This window comes from Epargyreus clarus, unplaced genomic scaffold, assembly GCF_041222505.1.
Source record: "Epargyreus clarus isolate Ecla_fem2 unplaced genomic scaffold, WU_Ecla_fem_2.2 ptg000012l, whole genome shotgun sequence".
NCBI classification, from domain to species: Eukaryota; Metazoa; Arthropoda; class Insecta; order Lepidoptera; family Hesperiidae; genus Epargyreus; species Epargyreus clarus.
In genome coordinates, this window is record NW_027332220.1 from 10,219,257 (window position 1) to 10,241,343 (window position 22,087).

General features: G+C 36.0%; 1 protein-coding gene across 2 annotated transcripts; it reads left to right on the forward strand.

Annotated features, from left to right (window-relative positions):
• The first annotated feature begins 1,086 nt into the window (after window positions 1-1,086).
• Window positions 1,087-14,513, forward strand: Gr9 (gustatory receptor 9). Of its 2 annotated transcripts, XM_073078527.1 has the most exons (12): window positions 1,087-1,241; window positions 5,441-5,523; window positions 8,404-8,519; window positions 9,394-9,508; window positions 9,958-10,151; window positions 10,732-10,879; window positions 11,436-11,591; window positions 11,985-12,125; window positions 12,587-12,772; window positions 13,210-13,319; window positions 13,869-14,030; window positions 14,384-14,513. In XM_073078527.1, the coding sequence occupies exons 2-12, from the start codon at window positions 5,478-5,480 to the stop codon at window positions 14,447-14,449; spliced, it is 1,440 nt and encodes a 479-aa protein (XP_072934628.1). In that variant the 5' UTR covers window positions 1,087-1,241; window positions 5,441-5,477; the 3' UTR covers window positions 14,450-14,513. The 2 variants fall into 2 exon arrangements, with proteins under 2 accessions (XP_072934628.1, XP_072934629.1); XM_073078528.1 differs by lacking the exons at window positions 1,087-1,241; window positions 8,404-8,519 and having other exon boundaries at window positions 5,440-5,523.
• The last annotated feature ends 7,574 nt before the right edge of the window (window positions 14,514-22,087 follow it).

Consider the following 22,087-nt stretch of genomic DNA (forward strand, 5'->3'; position numbering starts at 1 on the left):
TAGTGATGCTTCAGAAGCCGTAAGTTTGAAAATGAAAAGACAAATACCAGGAATGGATGACTCTCACGTCATTATTGGAACCTTTCAAGCTTTTGTAAGATCTATGAAAGGAAATCTTGGTGGGTTATCTAGTAATGCCACTGAAATGGAAAAGGAATGAACATTGTATGTTATTAAACCATTGTTTTTGAAATGTGCACTTGGTTTTTGAAAGTTTGAGATGGTATTATAATAATAAATATTTCAAGATTATTTTGTTATTGTCTTTCAATTTATGATTAAAAAATAATTTGGACTTATTACACATATGTCTTAAACCTCGTATTTAATAGATCCCTAAACCAATAGTGCACTATAGTATATAATAAAAAAATTCAGAATATAATTGATTTGTCTACTAAATGGAATTCATAGAAATGCTTTGCCTTACTTATTGATTCCAAAGTAAGATCAAAACATCGTAATCAAATAAATTTCGAACTAAAACAAACACGTTTATAACAGTGTAAACATTTACAATAGTAAATCAGGCTACGTTCAATTGAATGTTTATTTCTGTAATTTTGTCAGTGGCTTTTGTAATATTATTGTTCCAGATTACTTAAATATTAATATTGAATCTGATGATTTAGGATTAAATTCTCATTAAACGTTGTCCTCTAAAATTTTGTTGCAAATTACTGTGTTCATAATAAAATTTTGTCTGGGACTGCAAACCCTACATATCTATTCAAAGTCATGAAGTAAACAATATTTTCCTTTATTTATAAGTTTATTTTTATAAAAAATAAGGTATATATTGCACAATAATGATTTCTAATAACGTACAAAAACATAAATGTTGGTTTTTAATGCCTGTCTCTCAGTCAACGGGTATAGGCGCGATAAGAGTAGATAAATTTGTCTTACATTAGGCATATATTTGATTATTTCTCAGATTCTTAGTATAAAAGAAAAGATCTTGACGTGCTGTTATGGTTCACCGGTATCATCGCTATGGGCGTTGTGACGATTTTAACGTATTATATTGTGATTCATTTTCATGTATTTTCGCTAATAGTTGACGCATCAGTTCGACGGCCGCACGCTACCACTCTCCACGCGGGTTATGTTACCCTGGTACATTTACGTTAAAATATCACTTTGTTAATAACTATGTGACGTGATTTATCATGACATATACGATAATATCACTGTAAAATGTTATGTCATGTGGGATATAAGTGACTAAAATTATATGGGTAAGATCCTTTTTCTATTTATATAATCTTAGTATGAAACATTGTATAAAGTTTAATTTCAATAAAAATAATATATTTAGTTGAAACTATATTTTCGGTCGGTTCATATATTTTGCTCGATATGTAAACGTCAGAAAATCGTTATAAATATTAATCTCTCCAGCGTAAGAATATTTTGGTTGGCACAAAAATAAGTACTTTCATTTAAACTACTGTTATTGTTATTTTGTTCGTTTTATTATTTTGCTACATTTTCTGGACTTTCAGGTCAAATTAAGGCATCCTTTTTATTTCATACGTACGTAAATAGATTACCGAGTTATGTATTTGTCATGATCATTTGAGTATCAATAGAGATCAATAGAGAAGTACAATAATTGTAATTTCGGCACGTGTTTGTAATGTAAACGAATGATATTACAAGCTGCTTTTTGGACGAATATTCCACTCAGGCGCCGCAAATAACATCTATTTTACACGCCGTTGAAGTGATGTCGATGAAAGAAACTGTTTATGTTATGATTATGTTTATTTTAGTAGCGTCGGTGATACTAGTGCTAACAAATCGTGGTTATTTATAAACTATAGTTATTTTTAAAGATTATCTTAAGTGGAAGTCAGGGCCAATTGATTTTAAAATCTTCGACTCGAAGGTGCCACCTTTGCACATATTTCGGTCAATGTGTTATAACCGTAGTGTGGTAATTGCTGCGTTCTGGGTTGAAAAGTGTTCCATCTTAGTCTTCAGGGGTAGCAACGCATCAGTGACCATCTTGAAATCGTGTCAAAATATTAGGATTGATAATTAATTGAATACAGATGTCCATTGGCGTCTGTGGCATTATACTTCAGGTGGTTCAACAACAAGCTTGTTGGGTACTTATATAAAATTCTCGTGTCACAATGTTAGTTACCGAACTCCTCCGAAACGGCTTTACCGATTTTCACCAAATTTTATAGGTATATCCAGTAGGTCTGAGAATCGGTTACAATCTGTTTAACATACCCCTACGTGATAAGGGTTGATCACCCTTAACATTTTTTTATTTATAAGGCAACACAACGTTTGCTGGGTCAGCAAGTATTTTATAAAAAGCTAATGTCCAATTTAGTCCTTAGGGGAAATAACTAATAAGTCTTTATTACCTGCTTCCCCTAAGGACTAAATTTGCGTCTGCACGCACCTATCAAGTGGACTCATTATGAATATTAGGTTATCAATTATAATTAAGCAAGTTATTATTGACGTAATATAAATTAAACTTTATTGACAAAATAAACCTCCTGTAATGTAATAACGTAATAATTACTGGAAACATGCGAAGTTTTATTGATTTTTAAATAAATATAAAAAGGGCTCAAATAAGTAGAAGTACCTAATTCAATAGATACATCGTAACTCATTATCAATGATGATGAGTTACGATTATACTAACTCATCATCAATGATGATGAGTTACGATGTATCTATGCAATACCCTAAAACATAAGGTGAATAATGAAATTTTGATTAATATATGCGATCCCACTAAGGTCCTATTTCCTGTCACGCGGATCTGAGTCTGCGTCTGGATCTGATTCCCTGATACTATTTGCATTCTATTGTTTATATATTCCTATCAGGAAAGCCTTTTATTTGATACACATATCATAGGAGTGCATAAAAGATAATTTTTCCGTCATTTTGCTGATGATGATCAGATCAGCAACCCATTACTGTCCCACTGCTGGGCACGGGTCTCCTCTCAGAATGAGAAGGATTAGGCCATAGTCCACCGCGCTGGCCAAGTGCGTATTGGTAGACTTCATATACCTTTGAGATTTTTTTTATAAATCTCTCTGGTATGCAGGTTCACCAAGTGATAATTAATTTCTAATACGCACATAACTTTGAAAAATCAGAGGTGCGTGCCTGGGATTTGAACCTCGGACCCCTTGATCGAGAGGCCAAGTTTCTTAACCCAGTGAGTGATAGCCTACCTATCACTGCCTTACTAAATTGGGGCATCCGCCATATGGAATTTAGAATAACGACACTAAGCTACACTTGCATTGACATCCAAACCAATGTTTATGCTAAATTTAAGGACAATCGGTTAGGCTAAACTGGTATAATTGCTATCTAAGATTGCAAGATTCCACTCTCACATACATACAAACAAAGTATGTTAAATAAAAGCTTCTAAAATGGGCGCAGTTGCATGAACGGTTGTCACCATATCAGATAGAATAAAACAATAATTAATATAATGCAATTGTATTTTAAACATAGGGTTGATGTCCTAATGAGCTATAAATCGCTCGATTAGCATTATTCGTGACGATAATCTTTACTAATATTATAAAATAGTATAGTATCCGAAAGTAACTCTGTCTGTCTGTCTGGTTGTCTCTTCTTCACGCCTAAAACACTGAAGCGATTTTAATGAAATTTTGTACAAAGATAGTCTGAGAACCGAGAAAGAACATATGATAGTTTTTATCCCGGAAATCCCACGGGAAGTAGGGATGGCGATCTAAGATCGATTAATCGGAGAATCGATCTATTGGACCAAAAAAATCGATTATGTTAATCGATATTAGTAAGAATTGAATCGTCAACTATGCATTTGATCAAGTGGTGTTATTTAGCAAAGTTGTTGTCCATGAGCCCACGAAGGTTTCAGAGTAGGTACGACCAATTTTCGCCAGATGGCGCCACTGCCATTCCAATGAAGTTACGAATTTTCTCAGTTTTATGTATGTTAGTATGTCATATCACTTTCTTTTTAACCCGTATAAAAAAATAAAAAATGTTTATTAGAAAATGTTTAGTAGAACCCGTATAAAAAAATATAAATGTTTATTTAATAATGATAACCAGTCTACAATTCATAATAAATTGTTTTAAATATTTGTAGAAGCTGCTTTGTAAGCATGAATAAATTTATACTTGACTAGCTGACCCGGCAAACTTTGTACCGCCTCAAAAACTATTTATCAAATATATTTCATATAAAATATAGCCTATGTTACTCGTGGATAATGTAGCTTTCGAATGGGGAGAGAATTTTTAAAATCGGTCCAGTACTTTTTGAGCCTACTCATTACAATCAAACAAACAAACAAAGTTTTCCTCTTGATAATATTAGTATAGATTATACTTGATGATGATTTGACCGGAGAGATACCACATCTATTTCCAAAGTGAAACAGTATTTGCCTTCCAGTGGAAGGGTGTGGATTCTAGCTGACTTAGATATGAGGCGACTATCTTACTCCTCAAAAAAAAGATGATCAGGAGTAGGATGCATCCGTGATCCGCTTCAGATATAACCTCTGCTCGGTATGGGGTTTTTGTCCACGGGAGGCATTGACCACTTACCATTAGATGTACTGCAAGCTCTTTTATTACTCCAGATTTATAAGATCGTTCAAAACATTCTTTATAAAGGAATAAGAAATATTTTTACTGTTTTGTTGTCATTCATCAGATCGATTAGTTCATAAGTTCGCTCTAAATAATAAAAGTACTAGAAGCAATTATGTGCCTTCGATACGTGTTATTACATGCGCCAAACGATATGAAGTATTGCTTTTATTTATATTAAAAAGTCAAAATAATAGAGTCATACGAATTAGTGTAAATCCCTCTGCTTCGAAGAATCATCCTACTACGTTTGTGTTTCCAGAATCTCGTCCAAAACACACATCTTTAAGTAATTCCGGGTATAGTCCCCATAAAACTGCTAGTCCGCTCTGAATATACAAATAAATCGCGTCGCCATAACAAATTGTATGACTACATCTGCTCGCAACAATTTCAGAGCGTACTAGCAGTTTGGCGTGGACTATAAGAGCCCTTTTGAGCCTATTCCTATCACGCGGGTCTGCCCGTTTGCGGTTATGGTCCTCATGCGTGCATTTTATCGTTTCATAGATACTTTTATCTGTAAGCCTGTACGCGGGACGCGGAGTGACAGCATCGAATTTAGTCACGCATGCGAGTGAAGCATGCGTGACACAAACACGCGTGACAATAAAGAGATCATAATAAGTATTTGACGTGGCGTGGTTAGGATGTATGTGCTTTGTTACCTTTGTGGATAAGATGTAACGCCTCTCAAACAAAATACGCGAATAATTGTAATCACAGTTATAGTTTTAATAATAATTTAATGTTCCTAGGATTAATGAGTAATTTTAACAATTGATTTCAGTTACATACATGAATTTGGATCGGTAACATGAGGAAAAATGGCCCATAACAATGGTGTTATACCGTTGTATGTCATGGAATTAGGTAAGTTATATCTCCTTTTATATACGTTTCATCATTAACCCTTGTGATTAACCCATTAATGTCTGCTGGGTACGGGCAAGGGCGTCGCCAGCTGATTATACAGGAAGGAAAAGAAGAGAAAGGAATGATGCCGACTGGTGATGAAGAAAGGTGGTTTTTGCATATTAACTTCCCCTCTTCGCGACGCCACTAGGAAGAAATCCAATATTTAAAATGATTTTCAATAATATTCAATTTCGTAATATTAGATTCATGGTATCATTGATAGGGAAAATAAGTATATAAACATAAGTAGTTTACGATAGAGAGTTAATAGTTTGCAGATAGATAGGGTTCGTACAAACTAAATATCTAAGAACATATTATCTGAAAGTTAGTCAAGTGTACGTTAGTGATTTAATAATAACCTTTTTAAATCTCATACATTACAATTATTAATAGAATCGCTAGCAAAAAGTTGATAGATAAAAAAACGTTCACACACATTTGCTTTGGAAGCTTCGGAGGGCACTTTAAGGCGTTAACTTTAAAACCTGGTCAAAGGCCTTATGGTCTAAAAACACCCGAACCGGGTTTGCCACTAAACCGACTACTAAAACACATTGCAGTAGTGTGAACTACCCTCCAGACTATCCCACTTGTGGGGAGAGACTCATGCCAAGTGCCATATAAAGGGTTGTCGTCGCCGTCAACCCATTAAAGTCCCACTGCTGGTCACTGATCTTCTCTCAGAATGAGATGGATTTAGGCCATAATCTACCGCACTGGCCAAGTGCGAATTGGTAGACTTTACATACCCTTGAGTTATTTTTCGAACACTCAGGTCTGTAGGTTTCCCGCTGTAGTTTTCCCTCGCCGTTTATAATGATTAGTTTATAATACACACTTAAATTTCAAACTTCAGAGATACGTGGCTGGGGTTCGAACCTCGGACCTCCCGATTGAGAGGTTTTAACCAGGCTATCACTGTTTCTAAAGCTTTAGCCGACATTCATATCAATACACAACCCTAACAGAAGAGACGATCAAACATCGAGTGTTTTCGCTGGACGTGCAATTAAAAGTTGCAAAGTATTGCAATAAACTTCTGATAACACAACTAATTAAGTTTCCCACGTACTTCGCAGTGAATTATTTGATCCAGTAACATAGGACCAGCTAACTGGTGCTGACGTATCAATAACTAAACGGTTATACCGATATTAACGTTATTCTAGAACCGTTAATCGTTATTAACGTTTATCGGTTTTTGCAAAAAATCCTAAAAATTGACTCGAATTACTCGCGTGGTGATTTTGGTGTTTACAAAAAAGAGGGAAAGTATTAAAAAAATGTGAAAAATTAAATATGTATTACGTTTGTCAAAAATAAAAATAAAAAAATAAATATTTTTATAGCACCGTAGGTACAAAGCTAACGAATTCATTTGGGTCCCGTATATATTTACAGACACTGAAGGGGTCAGACACGTGCCGTTGTAGACTAAATAATATTATACTATACAATGCGTAATAACGTTTTTATATGTATTGTAACAATGTCATGCTTAATAAAATGTATAAAAATATATTATTATTTCGTCTACCACGGCACGTGCCTGGCACGTTTAGTGTTTGTAGATATAAATTCAACTTACGTAACACACACTTCAAATTAGCGTCTGGTCTATTTCTCGGTGTCTAGTCTAGATAAAAATAATATCATTATATTTTTATTTATTGTCGGTATTTTGTGTATAATGATATAAAACAGTTATTTTATCATTACCAAGTAACAAGACTCAACATCATTAAGGAACATATGAGTGACAGTGAAGGTAAATTATACTTATTATATAAAAATATTGTTCATAGTTATATAATGTATATATTTGTTTCATTTAATTTGTACTAAATATGTGTTTATTTTGTTACTGTTTATATATACATATATATAATATACATTATTATTATTATGTTGAATATATTATTTAGTTTATATATTTGGTTTTGTTAGTGCCGTCCTCGCTGATGTCTGCTTGACCTGCTGATTGACTGGTAGAGAATGCTCATAGCATTAAATCCGGCTTTGTACCATATTCTAGGTATAAGAAGAATAAATAAATAAATAAATAATATGCTGTAACTTGTACTTAAGGGTCCACGGTGCCGGTGCTCTGGCCTTCGACCTCACAGGCCCTGGGACAATGGACCTTTCAGAACAGAAAGATAAAAAGGGATGCCGGACATGCCGGTTGACTTATTTATGAGGCGACTATCTTAGGCCATTAGCAATGACTGCTTACTGATTGAATTTATAATAAAAGCCTTACTTAAACAAGCTTTAAAGTACGGACTCTTCTCAAAAACCTTTAATTTGATTGATCGATATTTCGATATATATTCGCCATGTTGAATTGTCCACCGTATTGGTTAAGAATGACATCATTAAGCTATCCAAACCAAACGTGTTAAAATCTCAGCCCAATCGGTTTTTTTTATAATATAGGAGTAGCAGACGAGCATACAGTCCACCTGATGGTAAGTAGCTACTGCTGCCCTTGAACATCTGTAATCAACCACAGATAGGATTAGATATTCCTACTTGAGGTCGGCCACAGATGCGCCGCTACCCCTAAGGACTAAGCTGGAACGCCTCGGAAAAGTCTGTCTCCCTTACCACACCCTTCAAACCGGAACACACCAGCGCCTACCACTGCTGTTATTAGGTAGAAATAGGTGTGGCCGTGGTGCCGCCGGAGTCGAACCACAAAGAGTTCTACCACCTTCAAACGGTTGGACAGCTGGTTTAAAATTCACTTGCAAGAATGACCCTCACCTTCATAAGAACTAACAAGGCTATTTAAATAAGTTTGATACTACCAGATCAATTAAATGCCAGGTGGTGGGGGGAGGAAGGCGGAGGGGGAGGCAGCAGCAGTGGCAGCGGATGAGGTGGAACCAGGAGAGAGAAGCATGCACTGCATAGTGGGTGGCGCTCATGCATTCATCCTTCGGGTAAAACTTTAAATTATACTCCAAAACAGTACCCTTACCAGGAGTTTTTATAAATATGACTATTTTGGTATTTGGTTACGTATTTGCCCATACAATTTCCAATCAACGCCCCTAGCGGATTGTATCAGAACTATAGTGATTATTAAATTATTACATTAAATGTCTAAATTGATAAAATGGCGCTTTACGTTTTGTCTCTCTTTTTTGCGAATAGGTGAGGTAGACAAAAAAACTTGAACACTTATTGTTACGTTTACTCAGTCTACTAAGCAAACCAAACAGAATAAAAATATAAATAAATAAATAAATTGAGTAAACGTAAAGTAAAATTGTGGCATTTTTTGAAAACTCATGGTAAGCGTACAGTTCTAGAAGCTTGTAGGGATTGTTTCTATATTTATCTGCGCATGACAAACTAGACTAGACCTTAGAAGTCCGCTTTTAAATATAGCCTAAGATTCCCATAAACATTTAACTTGGCTTTGCGTATTGATGATACTGCCAAATCCTTGGTTTTATTCAGTCCTTGCCTTCTACGACGTCTACGAGATTCCTTTACCTAAAGAGATGTCACATGGATGGTTTCCTATATTTTCATTTAGCTCATTTCATGTAAAGGATTTATCATCATATGGACTGCGTGCACTTTTGAAGGGTGTAGTAAGGGAGACATTTTTATCTAAGGCATTCCAGCTTAGTCCTTTGGGGTCGTGACGCATTTTGTGGGTGACCTCATCAAGGAATCTTATTTTATCTGAGGTTGATTGGAAATGTCCATGGGCGGTACTAGCCACTTACCATCAGGTGGACTGCATGCTCGTCTGCAACTCTATCATCAGATGCACTGCAGCATTCTTATTTGATTTGATTTCAGATATCCAGCTTCTTCGGTCTTGCTCCTCTAAAGTTCGAGCCGCGTGGTAATGGGTACACGGTTACAATATCGAACGCTATGTGTGTTTACAGCTACATATTTGTTACCGCCCTTGGTGAGTACCTTGCATTATTATTGCTCTTTTCGTCTTCGATTTGGGTAACAAAGTGAAATATAAAAATAAGTTTTTGATATGTGTGATGATTTATAAAACGCGGCATCCGTTTTTAATTGTTTACTATTTCTTCTATACCACGTGACTCTATGCCCCAATACGTGTCCTGCCCGCTCGTGTGATTTAAGGAAGTTTTTCTTGTCGCGCACTTATGTGCTACATGTACACATGAATTAATTCGCTGAAGACTCTTTGTAGCCCGTGCGCGTATGAAACGAGAGGATGTAAGTGACACGCGTGTGGTAAGACACGTGTACGGGCGTAAACATACGTGACAGGAAAAGTATCAGTCTTTTCGTGACCCGGCACTATACGTAACTCACATGGTAAAAAAATCAGTTTATCGATATATCGAAGTCTATTATAAAACAGTTTTATTTATTATGTAGTGATCTTCACAATACTGGGGTTGGTGGCGGAGATAAACGTCGGCGTGGAGGGCTCGGTGCGCATGTCGTCGCGGATGTCGCAGGTCGTGTCGGCGTGCGACGTGTTAGTCGTGGTCGTGACGGCCGGCGCGGGGGTCTACGGCGCGCCGAGGCGGATGCGCGGCATGTTCAAGTTTATGGAGAGTGTTGCTTCTGTAAGTAGTGTTTCAGTATAAATTACTTTGAAGGTAGTGGTACCATATTTATTTCTGCCTTATAATAACAGTATTAAGCTGCTGTGGTTTTAAAGATATGATTATTATGAGACATATGTACTTATTCGAGGCGTTCCAACTTAGTCTTCTCCCAAGTACAGTATCCCCGACCTAAGGGGATACTGTACTCGGGAGGTTCATTACTTATTTTCATGGGCTGTAAAGCCCACTTGTCATCAGATGATGCTCGTTTAATACTTCAATATGTATTTTAAGAAAAACATTCATTGTCTTTGGTTGCACCACTCCTGCACCATCATGGACTATCACACCTATTCTGCTCAATGACGGCAGGAATAAGTGCTCCTGTGTTGTGGTTTGAAGGATAAGGGAGACATACCAGGCGTTCCTTGTCCTCAGAAGCAGTAACCCATTTGTCACCAACCTCATGTAGAACTCTAGTGTTATCTAAGATTGATTACCGATGTCCATGGGCGACATTTGTTACCTTACTCTCATAAAAATATCTAGCTTCTAACCTTGCTAAACTTTAGTCTAAAGTCTAAATCATTACTTCCAGGTGGACATAAACCTCGGAGCTCACTACTCCCTGGTGACTGAACGCAAGTTATGTGCCATCCTCATCGCCATACTGGTCTTCTTCTCTGGTTTGCTCATCGACGACTTCTGCCTGTACGCTTTGCAAGCTAAGCGTGTTAATAGGACCTGTGAGTTGCTCATGTTTACCTGGTAGATGTTAACTGCTAGTCCACTCTGAAGTTGTGCCGCGCAGGTTTACTTAGCATATAGTCCGTAACGTAAGGGCACACTAACGCAGCTATGTACCCGTGACTCATTTCTATATTCGGAGTGGACTAGCAATTTGGTGCGGAAAATACATGTCTTTGGTTTACGTAAGAATTATGGTGCAAATGGATGCGTATTAGCTTACTTAATGTATAGACATAAAGAACGTTTGTATAACGGACACGGTAATCTGTATATCCGCTTAATATTCGGTTAATATTCGTCTCCGCTGGGTCAAACCAGCTTAAAACCTTTAGGATGGTGCAAAATGTACTTGTTAGTTTGCAGAATCTCTGTAAGCCCTCGAATAAACTTTCCAATTATAACAACTGAGACCGATGGATTAACTTAAACAATAACAAGTAAAATACTCATGTTATCACATATACTCACCTCAACACCTTAAAATCTAGCCCAACCTAACCTCACCATATTCGTACAAATAAATGATTTCATCTGAGCTCTTTGTGTTTCCAGGGGAGGTAGTCGGCAACTACCTGAGTTTCTACCTGCTCTGGTACGTGGTGATGATCCTGGAGTTGCAGTTCGCCTTCACCGCGCTATCGGTGCGCGCGCGCTTCCAGGCCGTCAATGACGCGCTGGCTCTCACTGCCAGACATATCTCCGTGCCATGTATGTATTTATTTGTTATCAACGCACTGTTCAGAAGATGAGGTTTAGATTTTACAAGCGTAATTTGGACTTCAGGGTCCGGAGGTCCGAAATTCGAATCTCAATCAGAAGGTCCAAGGATCGAATCTTCGATTTAATTGACTGTTGCCCAGCAATGGGTCAGTAATGGGTTGATGACTGACGAGTTTTGCTTCCGACGCAGGTTGGCTACTAATCCAAACTCTCCACCAAAATATATTGGAATTGCATGAGGAATACTGATCAGGCCTCTCGCATTGTAGGTTCAGCAGTGCGACTTAAGAGTTGCAATAATTAAAATAATAAGTATTAAAGGATATTAAAACAATAATAATATTAACGTGGATTGAATACGACATACCAATTATTTTTCAGTGGAAAAAGTGAAAGTATCGTCCCCACTGAATGTATTCGCGATCAGGCTCTCTAGTGCAGATGCGCGGCGATGCCCGAACATCAATCTGAACGTTGACTCGCTTCTGGAAAGGGACAACACTGTTATAATACGGAATGCAGGTATCTTTGAGAAAGTATGTCTTCTTATCTTATATATTCTTGAGTTTTAATGAGAAAAGTTAGTAAGGGGACTAATATTAGTTTTGAGAAACTGTGTGATGTTCATCTCTCATCTAATCTCTCGGCTCATCTCTCACCTCATCTCCCATCTCATCTTCCATCTCATTTCTCTTTATGAGAAGAGATGATTCTCATCTCATCTCTAATCTCATCTCCCCTCTCATCTCTAATCTCATCTCCCCTCTCATCTCTCATCTTATCTTTCGCCTCTCATCTCATTACTCAACTCTCACCTCTCATATCTCATCTTTCATCCCTTATCCCTTATCTCATCTCTCATCCCATCTCTCATCTCAGTTCAGTTCATCTACTACTACTATCATGACAGTAGCCAGTTACTGTCAAGTAGACTCTATACTCGCTTGCTACTTATATTTCACACCCAATATTTATTATTCCAGTAAGTGGTGAACCAAAGCTGGTGGTACCACCGTGTGAGGCCATTCGCCGCCTGGCCTGTCTGCACGGCTCCCTCTGTGACGTGGTGCACCGTATCGACAGCAGCTACGGCCTGCCGCTCATAGTCATCCTCATATCCACACTGCTGCACTTGATTGTTACGCCCTACTTCTTGATTATGGAGATCAGTGAGTATACTTAGTATGAAGCGTTCAATTTGCCTTGCAATCGTAAGAAAACGTTCTCTTAAATACTTTATACGTAAAAACAAAAAACAAGAAAGTCTCGTTAGAAGGGTGTGGATTCCGTATGAGACGATGAGGGTTAGTCCTCAGGAGTGGCAAGGTATCTGTGATCGACTGAAGTAGGACCTGATTTATATGGAGGAGCTTACAGATATCTATGATCGCAATAGTAGCTTACCACCTTATTGACGCTTATATCCAGGTGCTCGCGGGCTTCGTCCGTCGTATAAAAATAACAATATATATCGATTTAATTTACCGAATAATTTCATCTTCGATTTATCATTCATCGAAAATACATGGAACAATATGTTTGTAATATTGGCCCTTTGAGCCAGATCTAATAGCTGCATGGCTAAGCTAATATTTTTGTTTGCCAGTTGTATCAACCAATCGGATCCACTTCTTAGTGCTGCAGTTCCTCTGGTGTGCTACCCATATGCTCAGAATGTTCGTCGTCGTTGAACCTAGCCACTACACCATAGCCGAGGTTAGTTATAGACATCATCAAATTATAAAATCAATTTATTTGTGAATGTTATTGTTGTGAATGTTATGTTATTGTTAGTTATTACACATTTTTCTTACATAGTCGCTTATTCTGCCACTAAGTGGCTTAAAAATACACGTGTCACCTATAAATATTATTATCATTTTATTTCTAACATAATTCAATATGACTTGATATCAAATTGTATTACTGATTTTTATCAACGTTGGTTAGAGTAATCTAAACTTTGAATTTTTATATAAAAGCTTAATATACTAAAATAGTTTTTAATTTCTTCTCAGTTGCTGAATAGGTTCAGATTAATTTAAATTTGTTTTATTTTTCTTGATTGTCATTTTTTTATGACCTTACCCTTACCCTTACCCTAATACTTAGTTTTCCCGTAGTTTCATTCACGGCATTAGAAGAAGGCTATTCTAGTAACTGCTTTGATACTGCAAGATTTACCGACAAATGATAATTTTCTTTATATCGAAGTTGTAAAAAGATAATTTTGCTTCTATTAAAGAACTTTCCTTTGGCTACCAGGGAAAGAGAACAGAGGAGCTAGTGTGCCGACTGATGACGTCAGTGCCTTCAACGGGCATTTTGCCGTCGCGGCTGGAGCTATTTTCACGACAATTAATGCTGCAATCCGTATCCTATTCCCCCATGGGTATGTGCACTTTGGACCGACCTCTGGTGGCATCGGTGAGAAGCGTTTTTTCAAGACTTACTTAATTTCAAACTCCTCATTTCAGTATTGTTTGGTGAGGTAACATATGTTCATAGGATCACATAAAATTTGATAGAGTATAGTATCTCTTTAAAAAAGAAGATTAATTTAAATTAGAAAATGTAAATTTGAACTATGTGGCTTACAACTTTTGCAGTATATATGTGCGTATAGTAACATTTGTTCGAGCAGGGTAACACATAACTTCGTAAAGCATTCTTCCTCATCCTACTTTATAAGACTTTAATTTTTCGATTTTATTAAAAAGCCTAATAGATAGAAAATATTATAGCTATATATTTAAAGCCTTGTTACATTTTTATTTCAGGTACTTGGAGCAGTAACAACTTATCTAGTCATTCTGATACAATTTCAAAGATACGAAACGCCATAAATATTTATAGAACCTAGAGGATTCAATTAAGGATTTTTATTTCATAAAATAATAGTAAATCAAACTTGTTTTCTTTATTTTAATTATACTTAGAAGTGGGAAATAATGAATATTTGTGTTTACTTTTGTGTGCACCATCTATACTGTATTTATTTATTTATTTGAAGGACTACCAACAGAATTATGTTATACATGACTGACAATGTTATTTTCTTAAGTAATATAGCTTAGTACACATATTTCCATTTACAGGTAGTCACAACATGCAAAATAGTAAGTGCTTATACAATAGGTAACTAGTACAGTATGAAGGATAATAAATTACATTTGTTCGTTGTAATCGTTACATTTGACATTAGATGGCGCATTATTCACTAACCGTAAGTGGATTTATTATATGGATAAAATTTGTTATAATCTTTCAATAATTATCTTCGTCGTTTATAAAAATAATAATTATATTTGTATCCTGTAAGAGTTATCAATTTTATCAGATAACCAAAACAAACAACCAAAAAATTTTCAAATACCGGGACTGGTAACTTCTGTAAGACAATTGGTGTACTTACTTTTCTGCTAGATGGAGCTCGGTATACTCGGCAATTTGCGTAGCGACATCTATCATCACTTCAACTATAACTGTAGGTACGAGTTGGCGTTGGCGAGTTGACGATAGATGGCGTTGTAATTAATTTCATTTAATTTAATTTTCAGTACCGCTATAATGTTATGATTAAAATTATATTAAGCATTATGGTGTATTTTAAATAGGTCACTTGAAGTAAGCTCATTTTATGGAATTAAAAGGTCACAAATTTCTTATACATAGATATAAAATGTTGGAGATACTTAGGACAATCAATGATGAAAAGAGTAGATAATATATTTTTTTTATTCTGGAAATGAAAACAATTAAAATAGCCAATGCTATAAGTAGATACTTTAGAAAAATCGATAGTTATTAAGAATTTGGCAAACGTCCAATGTCTTAATCTTTGTAAATTGCCATCAAATATTGAGGTTATAATAATAATAATCGTTTATTTCAGACAATATAAACAAAGATACAAAAGTATAATTGAATACAGAGGTTCATATCATATATACCTTACAGACTAACATACATACTAAAATATACTTATAACTAAATCACGTATTTGCGGCGACGTGAGACGCGGGTCTGGTGACTTCCGGGGGTGCTCTCCTTCCACGGTACTTCCGGAACACAACTCCCTTCGGCCACAGGTCTTCTTTTAGGAAGGTCGCTATATGCTCTGTTGCGACGCGTTCAACAAATGAACTAAAGTTCACTGCATTACGCGCCTCCAACTTCTCGACCACCAGTCAGTACTTGGTTTTAACAGCCAAGTACTCCGTTATGTCAGACGGCTTCGTGTGGTGATGGAGTCGTGAGACATACACGTGCGTCACGGTTATAAAAATCAAAATACTTTTAAAGAATTTGTAATTACTATTTTATAAAGTTTGCCAACCCTTATTTGCCTATTGTGGACACGACATTTTAATTGTTCTTAATCTAAGAGGAAGCATTCGCCCGTGATACAGTTTCCTGTTTATGTTTTTATGTACCTGTTTTATGTTTATTATGTATGTATATACCTATTTGCTTTTATGAGCTGGCAACCCTACGTAAAAGTTGAAGCAACCCACAACAGACATATTTTAAATTATAACTCGCGGTACACTGCAACCTGCAACTTTGTATTAGATTACTGCTCGTGCAGGATTTAAATCGTAATTATGCTCACACCTGGATATTTGTCAACAGTGCAATGTGTGATTTCTCACAATTGTAATCAAACTACGCTTGTATATCCTTAATTATTAACCAAGATTATCTTGTTTCTTCATATTTTACTGAAATTAAACTCAATGTTGATCAAACAAAAAAGGAAAATGAGAAATAATATAAACATAGATTAGTAAACATACTTCGCCGCCTTTAAATTGAATGAAGCCACAAACAGCTTATTATAGTAAATTCTTTTTTTGAATTCTTGACAAATAAAAACATTTTTAGAGAAAATTTACGAATAAATAACGAATACTGCGTAATTTACATAATAAATAAATAATTATTTCAAATATTTTAGGGACATTTTAGCACGGAAACATGGCAAAACTTTTTTACGCAACTATTTCAGTTCTCAAAACTGGGTACATTTTCTTGTTAGGAGTGAGTAATCTTTACTAATCTATGAATATAAATGGCAATTTGATATTGATCTACGGTTTCTAGACTTCTTTACAAATAATATTTATAAACATTTTATCTACCAATTCACACTTGGCCAGATCGGTGGACTGTGGATTGGTGCTAATAACATAAACTATTTTCTTGATCCAATTTACAACTTTTATTATTCCTGCGTAAAAAACAAGTCTCGCGCCAAGCGCATTCTTTTTCTTTTTTTATGCTAATGCACACAATCGTATAACCCATACAGCCAGTGACTATATAAATGGGCACTTATTATTATAAAAATAACACATCATCAAAATAACACAAAATGAATAATTAAAATAATACTATAATGAAATAATTTGAATATATTGCTAACAGTACATTAATGGGTTGAAGACGATTCAACATTTTAACGTTGTTCACATGTGTAAATTTATAACACATTATTAAATAAATCAATAACATAGAATTTGAGAACATATGTATTGCATATCTAGCTGATAGAAATCTACGGATGTCCCAGTTGACAGCATATCGTACTATGACAACAACATGTTCATAACAGCGTGTCATACAAAAAAATATCCCTTTCGGATGCCATATCTGACAATTTATGTCCGTGGCCGTGCGAGCTTTGGAGGCAAATCGCGCTCCAACTTTGATGCAGATAAACTTTTGGCTGCAAAGTGAAATTGGTCTATTCTATGCATGGAAATTAGATGTTAATTTAGTGTGCATATGTTAGTAATTTTATGTTATGGATGAAGGAAATGGGCATGCAGTTTTTGATGTCAGTCGATGGTTAGTGACAACAGTCTATGACGATGGATGTCTATAACCAATCTAAAATAGAATTCCCATTAAACGTTTACCACAGATGCTTTGCTACGTATCTAACGATACTTCAAGCCGTTTGGACTGAAGTGCGTGACAAATAATGACACATACATAAATACATATGGTCAAATACATATAAACATTACCCTCCGCAGTGCCCTTTCATTCCCAAGCGTTAAGTTTCTGATAGAATTCGACGTATAAGACTTCGCGGACCATTGTTCACCATCGTGGACCATTGGTCTAGTCTAGTTACGACATACTAGACTCTTTCTTATAATATTACAGTAGCAGACAAGTATACATTCTACTGATGGTAAGTGGCTACTGAATACTTATGTCTCCCTTACCACACTTGTAGTGTGCAACAACACAGCAGCGTTAAACACTGCGTGAAATTCTGTTATTAGGCAAAAATAGGTATGGCGGTGGCCGAAGATAGACTGAGAGTTCTACCTTTAACACTGTTCCATATTATCCATCTATCGATCTAAATATACACCCATTGGCAGATATTAGAGACAGTAAATCGAGCTCCGAAGTATGGCTATTTGCCTATTTGGTGCGCATTCGGAATTCAAAGCCAAATAAATTAGCGATTCCCACGTACCGCCACCAACTCCACTCTGAGGGGATGCCAGTGTAATTCGTGCTACACACAGACGGACAATTCAGCCAACATCGACTATAATGAATCTGTTTTCAAAAGTTCAAAAAGATAAAACACAGATACTAGAAACATAAAGATACAAAAACACAACAAACATATAAATACAAGTACAAAAAAGACACTAGAAACTTTGCTGTTTTTAATTTTTTTGTAACAGACCAAATAATTCGGTGAAAATTAGCTTAGCGTTTAATTACCCTATAAACTTCCTTTCAAATCCGTTCAAAATATACAAATATCACTACCACCACCAAATCCTTATTTCTAGTATACTACTATAGGAACTACCGTCACTCTTATTTCTAGTATTTAGCAGTGCTTGTGTTTCGGAGGAAGGCTGTAAATGCCGACTGACTTATATTTGAGGCGGCCATCTTAGCCATCAGGAATCGAAAAGTATCTGTAATCGACTTTAGGAGTTCTAGTCTACACTAATATTATAAAGAGGAAAACTTTGTTTGTTTGTTTGGTTGTAATGAATAGGCTCAAAAACTACTGGACCGATTTTAAAAACACTTTCACCATTCATAGCTACATTATCCACGAGTAACATAGGCCATGAAATATATTTGATAAATAGATTTTGAGGCGGTACAAAATTTGCTGGGTCAGCTATTTCTATATAAAGTGGATTTCAGATTACTGATATTATCGGATTGCATGCTCGTTGGCTACTTCTGTAATATAAACAACTAACTAACTTAGAGGTGGTAGAACTATTAGTGGTTCGACTCCGGCGGTACCATCGCCACACCTATTTTTGTCTAATAACAGCAGTGTTAAACGCTACTGTGTTGTTTTTTAAGGGCGTGATAAGGGAGACATATTTTTTCAAGGTATTCCAGCTTATTCCTCAGGGGTAGCGATGCATCTGTATTCGACCTTGAGCTGGAATCTAATTTTGTCTGGGGTCGATTATAGACGTCCATGGGCGGCAGTAACCATTTACCATCAGATGGACTGCATTCTCGTTTGCTGATCTAATATTTAAATTTTTTTTAACAAATATGTATTTTGAACGCTATAACTGTGTGTCTCAGCTCACATCTGCCATTTGCGGTCGTATTTCAGCACGGAATGCAGTAGATCTTACGTACCCACTTCAAACAACTTTGTTGGACTAGATCTTAATTACAAAACAATTATTATCTTATTCCAGCCATTACATAATCATTATTTAGTGGGAGCATAGTTTCTTAAATGTTTATATATTAATGTATGATTGTCATAAAGATGGTAGAGCGCTATGCTTCCATCTAAGTACCACCGCCATACCTATTTCTGCCTCATAACCATAGTGTCAAGTGGTGGAATTTGTGACTTCACTTATTTGTGTTTGACTGACTTCATGTTCAGTCCCAATTTTACGTAGATCCACTATGAAGATTTCATACACCTTTGAGAACTATTAGGTAGGCCTCCTCACGATTTTTTATTTCACCGTTAAAACATTCATTAATTCTTTATTTGACTGATGGTCATAATTTCGAAAATAGGTGTGTTTGTTTCTAAAACATAGGAGTAGCAGCCCACCTGATGGTAAGTGGCTACTGCCGCCCATGGATATCTGTAATCAATTCCAGACAGGATTACATATTCTTATCTGAGGTCGGCCACAGATGTACCGCTACCCCTGAGGACTAAGTTAGAACGCCTCAGATAAGTATGTCTTCTTTACCACAACCCTTCAAACCAGAACACAGCAGACCCTTGGAATCTTGGACCTTCAGATTAACACACCAAAGGAGAATGCCCATTCTTGGTACTGATTTTACTTATGCGTCAAAATGAAAGTAATATTAAAATTATTTTTTGATTTTTTTACATAATTTGTCGATCAGAATAGTTTCTTTGAACAGGGGATTCCATTTAAGATAAAATAAGACGAAATGTTGATTGTTGTTCTTAAAAATTAATTTGGCGGTATTTTATACTCGGAATTCATTATTTTAGGTTTTTAGGATTGTTTTAGGTTTTTTTACCTACTACCTTTAAAAGTAAATGGAATATGTTAATCGATATTTTCGATTTTGAGGTTATGGTATGACATTTCGGTAAATAACTTCAGAAGCCGGGTGCTGATCTAAAAAATAATTATTGGTGGTAGTATTTGGTTAATTATACATCGTCCAAAACAAGTTTCAATTTGATGCAACGCTGGACGGCGGTCCATACTTTCATGGGCATTGTCCTTTAAACCATTTGTCTATTGCTTTTTGAAAAAAAAGTCCCATTGTTGGATACGGGCTTCCTCTCAGAAGGAGGTGGATTGCCAGAGCGTGCCAAGGATGGAATGATTAGCACCGATCGTATCGACAGGAGATCGCGTGTTAACATGACGCATCGTCAAATACACAAGCGCGCTGATAGTTGTAGTGATGTACCATTAACATGTATGTATCGATGGTAATATATTTATTTGGTTGAAAATCTACCCCTTGGTTTAGGTATAAATTAAAAAGTTACCTAATTTGTCAAATTCAGACAAATTAATATAAATGTAGGTATAAGTTATAATAAACTCAATACAAAAAGATACCTCATTTGTCAAATTCCGTCAGATGAATAAAAATTTAAGGTAATATTATTATTATAACCAGATACTTACTTCTATTTCATTCATTAGTAACGATATAGGTATTTTATTGTTTCTTTTTATTTTCAGAAAAGCTCTCTTATTTGATACCCTTGTCATGCGGTGTATGTATAATCCTCAGTCCGTTTAGATTTAGAATGACGCCAAAAAACGCCGCATTGTCAAAAACCAGACGTGTATGCAAAATAACAATTATCAGAACAATTGGGGACAGCTGGTTAAAATTCAGTTGCAAGACATAACCATACATACGAACAAAGCAAGTTAAATAAAAGTTTGTAGACAATTCCATCCATGTTAAAAGTGCTTAAATCCTACTCGACCTACAAATCGAAGCAGCAAAACCTGCACATAGTGAAATCGATATCGATAAGCCGTAAGATACATCACTAATCCTAGTTAAAGAGCAGGTTGACGTGTAAGTTTTAATGGCTCTTTGATGAGCTGCTTGTGATGTCTGGATGACTTTGGATGAGTTTGAGTACATACATGTATTTGAATGAGCTCCACTCATGCACTTACAGTGGCGCAAAAAATAAGTTAAAAACAAAAACCCGACTATGTTAATGTGCTCTAAAAGTATGAAGCTTGATTTTTTTTACTTTAAAGGTGGTAGGACCGTCTGTGGTCCCTTCGGCGGTACCATCTGCTACACCTAGATATGACTAATAACAGCAGTGTTAAGCTGCTGTATTGAAGGGTCTTGTTGGGCGGACATACTTGTCCAAGACAGCTTAGTCTTCAAGGGTAGCGGCGCATCTGAGGCTGTCAAAGTATGATAAGTGATTTAGAAGTTGTAGAGGAACAGATGAACATACACAATCACAGTCACAATCATATCCCTTCTTCACATCATAATCAATCATAACCCAGGACCCTGGCGAAAAGCATATTGGTAGACTTCGCACACCTTTGAGAACTTTTTTTTAAACTCTTAGACATGTATTTTAGACTCTACGACGTTTTCCTTCTCTGTTTAAGCAAGAGAGAATTAATTACTAATCCGCACGTGACTTTTAAAAATGTAGTGCTGGGATTCGAATCCCGCACTTTGAGATTGAGAGGCCGAATTTCCAACTTTAAAACTAATTTTAAAATCGTGTAATTACCTGAGAGATTATCCATATCATACAAATTTAGCGTACTGTTCTATCTAAATCGTGTATATTTAGATGCATAAGATGTCTAAGCTACCTATATCCACCCACAGACGATGAGACGACAGAATGTCATATTCGCAGTACATTCAAACAAATGGCTTAATCTAAACACCGTTTTAGAGCAATAGGAACCCTGTCATCTTAGAACGAGATGCCAGTATACACTGAA

Excerpts from the sequence above, each read along its gene's own strand:
- Gr9 (XM_073078527.1), top strand. The coding sequence starts at position 5,478 with ATGGCCCATAACAATGGTGTTATACCGTTGTATGTCATGGAATTAG. Across the intron at positions 10,880-11,435 it reads TAAGCGTGTTAATAGGACCT|GGGAGGTAGTCGGCAACTAC; the intron begins GTGAGTTGCTCA and ends TTGTGTTTCCAG. Across the intron at positions 12,773-13,209 it reads CTTCTTGATTATGGAGATCA|TTGTATCAACCAATCGGATC; the intron begins GTGAGTATACTT and ends TTTGTTTGCCAG.